The sequence below is a fragment of the Cebus imitator genome, unplaced genomic scaffold (genome assembly GCF_001604975.1).
Source record: "Cebus imitator isolate Cc_AM_T3 unplaced genomic scaffold, Cebus_imitator-1.0 Scaffold48, whole genome shotgun sequence".
Classification (NCBI taxonomy): Eukaryota; Metazoa; Chordata; class Mammalia; order Primates; family Cebidae; genus Cebus; species Cebus imitator.
Genome location: NW_016107363.1, coordinates 7,676,184 through 7,679,156, shown reverse-complemented (window position 1 = coordinate 7,679,156; position 2,973 = coordinate 7,676,184). Strand labels below are relative to the sequence as shown.

General features: G+C 37.3%; 1 protein-coding gene across 1 annotated transcript in view; it reads left to right on the top strand.

The window, feature by feature from the left end:
• APPL1 (adaptor protein, phosphotyrosine interacting with PH domain and leucine zipper 1) overlaps positions 1-2,973 on the top strand; it is a 49,630-nt gene that overhangs the window by 43,376 nt on the left and 3,281 nt on the right. Inside the window, exon 20 of the mRNA XM_017527472.2 lies at positions 2,633-2,683. Within this exon, the coding sequence (XP_017382961.1) occupies positions 2,633-2,683 (51 nt within the window). The remainder of the gene's footprint in view (positions 1-2,632; positions 2,684-2,973) is intronic.

The following is a 2,973-nucleotide window of genomic DNA, read 5'->3' as shown; positions in this document are numbered from 1 at the left end:
TTTTGAGACAGAGTCTCACTCTATTGCCTAGGCTGGAGTACAGTGGCATGATCTCGGCTCACTGCAACATCTGCCTCCCAGGTTCAGGCGATTTTCATGCCTCAGGCTCCCAAGTAGCTGGGATTTCAGGTGTGTGCCACCATGCCAGGCTAATTTTTGTATTTTTAGTAGAGATGGGGTTTCACTGTGTTGACCAGGCTGATCTCAAACTCCTGGCCTCAAGTGATCCACCTACCTTGGCCTCCCAGAGTGCTGGAATTACAGGCCTGAGTCACTGCACCTGGCCTGTAGTTTTTATTATAGAGATCTTTCACTTTGGTTAACTCCTAGGTATTTAATTTTATCTGTGGCTATTGTAAGTGGGATTGCTTTTTGTTATTTCTTTTTCAGATTGTTTACTGTTGGCATATAGAAATGCTACTGATTGTTATATGTTGATTTCGTATCCTGAAACTTTACTGAATTCATCAGTTCTGATACTTTTTTTGGTGAAGTCTTTATGTTTTTCCAAATATAAGATCATCATATCATCTGCAAACAAGGATAGTTTGACTTTTTTCTTTCCAGTTTGGATGCCCTTTCTTTCTCTTGTCTGATTGCTATAGGTAGGACTTTTAGTACTATGTTTAATAAGAGTGGTGAAAGTGAGCATTTTTGTCGTGTTCCAGATTTAAGATGGATAGCCTTTTGGTACTAGCTGTGGGTCTGTCATATATAGCTTTTATTATGTTGAGCTGTGTTCCTTCTATACCAAGTTTTTTTGAAGGTTTTTTTTATCCTGAAGGGATGTTAAACCTTATCAAATGCACTTTCAGCAACAATTGAAGTGATCAAATAGTTTTTGTCCTTTATTCTGTTGATATAATTTGGCATATTGATTGATTTGCATATGTTGAACTATCTTTGCATCCCTGGGATAAATCCCACTTGGTCATGATAAATTATCTTTTTAATATGTTGTTGAAATTTGGTTTGCTAGTCTTTTGTTGAGGATTTTTGCATCAATATTCATCAGATATATTGGGCTGTAGTTTTCTTTTTTTGATATGTCTTTTTCTGGTTTGGTATCAGGTAATACTGGTCTTGTAGAATGAATTTGGAAGTATTCTACTCTATTTTTTGGGAACATATTAGGTCTTCTTTAAATGTTTGGTAGAATTCAGCAGTAAAGCCATCGGGTCCTGGGCTTTTCTTTACCAGGAGACTTTTTATTATGGTTTGGATCTTGTTGCTTGTTATTGGACTGTTTAGGTTTTGGATTTCTTCGTGGTTCAATCTTGGTAGGTTGTATTTGTCTAGGAATTTATCCATTTCTTCTAGATTTTCCAATTTAATAGCCTATAGTTGCTCATCATAGCCACCAATGATCCTCTGAATTTGTGCAGTATCAATTTTAATGTCTACTTTTTCGTCTCTGATTTTATTTACATGAGTCTTCTTTTTCTTAGTCTGGTTAAATGCCAGTTTTATCTTTTCAAAAAACCAACTTTTTGTTTTGTTGATCTTTTATATTGTTTTTTGTCAGATTCATTTATTTCTGCTCTGATACTTATGATTTCTTCTAGTATTTTAATAGTATTGGGTCTTATGTTTAAGTCTTTAATGCATTTTGAGTTGATTTTTGTATATGGTGAACGAGAGAGGTCTGTTTTCATTCTTCTACATGTGGCTCTCCAATCTTGCCAGAACCATTTATTGAAGATGATATCCCTTCCCCAGTGAAAGTTCTTTGTCAGCTTTGTTTGAAGATTTTTTTGGCTGTAAACATGTGGCTTCATTTCTGAGTTCTCTGTTCTGTTCCTTTGGTCATGTGTCTTATTTTTATAACAATCCCCTGCTGTTGTGCTTACTATAGCCTTGTAATATATTTTGAAGTCAGGTAATGTGATGCCTCCAGCTTTGTTCTTTTTGCTTAAGATTGCTTTGGCTATTTGCATTGAACCTATAGATTGCTTTGGGCAATATGGTTATTTTAACGATGTTATTCTGATCCATGAGCATGGGATTTTTTGTGTGTCTTCAGTTTCTTTCATCAGTGTTTTGTAGTTTTTCTTGTCAATAAAATTCTTATATAATTTTTAAGATTTTTGGAAAAAACTCCTAAATTTGCCTAGGCTGACTGAGCTGTTTGACCAAAGCATGTTCCTCTGAAGTGAAGAGATCCAAGCTGATGGGTTGGGCCTTCTGACTCCACAGACCCATCTTCCCTGCCACTGATAGCTGATGCAATCTTTTTGTCTCTAATTTATGCTGGGAATGGAATATATACCCAAAACCAGCCATTTTCAGATGTCTTCAACTTAGAACAGCATTATTAGCTGCTTGCTTCATTCCTTGCAAGCCTTACTATGACAGTAATGAGTTTGACGTAACAAGAAGTGGGGTATTTGAAGAGGGCGAGAGTCAACATTGAAGCCTATAGACTCCAAGGAAAACATACAAAGCCTTGGTTTTGGGGCTGAAGCATTCTTAAATATGCTTTTGCTTGAAGCAGTGTATTAGGTATAATACATTGTATTATACAGTGTATAACCATTAGTTATAAAACTAGTTGTATCAGTTATTTGGATATTTGACATTTTTGCTTTGATATGAGAACTGCCTGAAGTTTTCATACTTTTTCTCTTTTTAGATATGTGATTCTGTTGGACTGGCAAAACAGATAGCTTTGCATGCCGAACTGGTAAGAATCCAAGATGTGGCTGGGCACAGTGGCTCACGCCTGCAGTTGCAGCATGTTGGGAGGCTGAGGTGGGCAAATCATTTGAGGTCAGGAGTTTGAGACTAGCCTGGCGAACATGGTGAAACCCCATCTCTACCAAAAACACAAAAATTAGTTGGCCATGGTGGCATGTACCTGTAATCCCAGGTATTGAAGAAGCTGAGGCACAAGAATGACTTGAACCTGGGAGGTGGAGGTTTCAGTGAGCCGAGATCACACCACTGCACTCCAGCCTGGGCATCAGAGCCAGA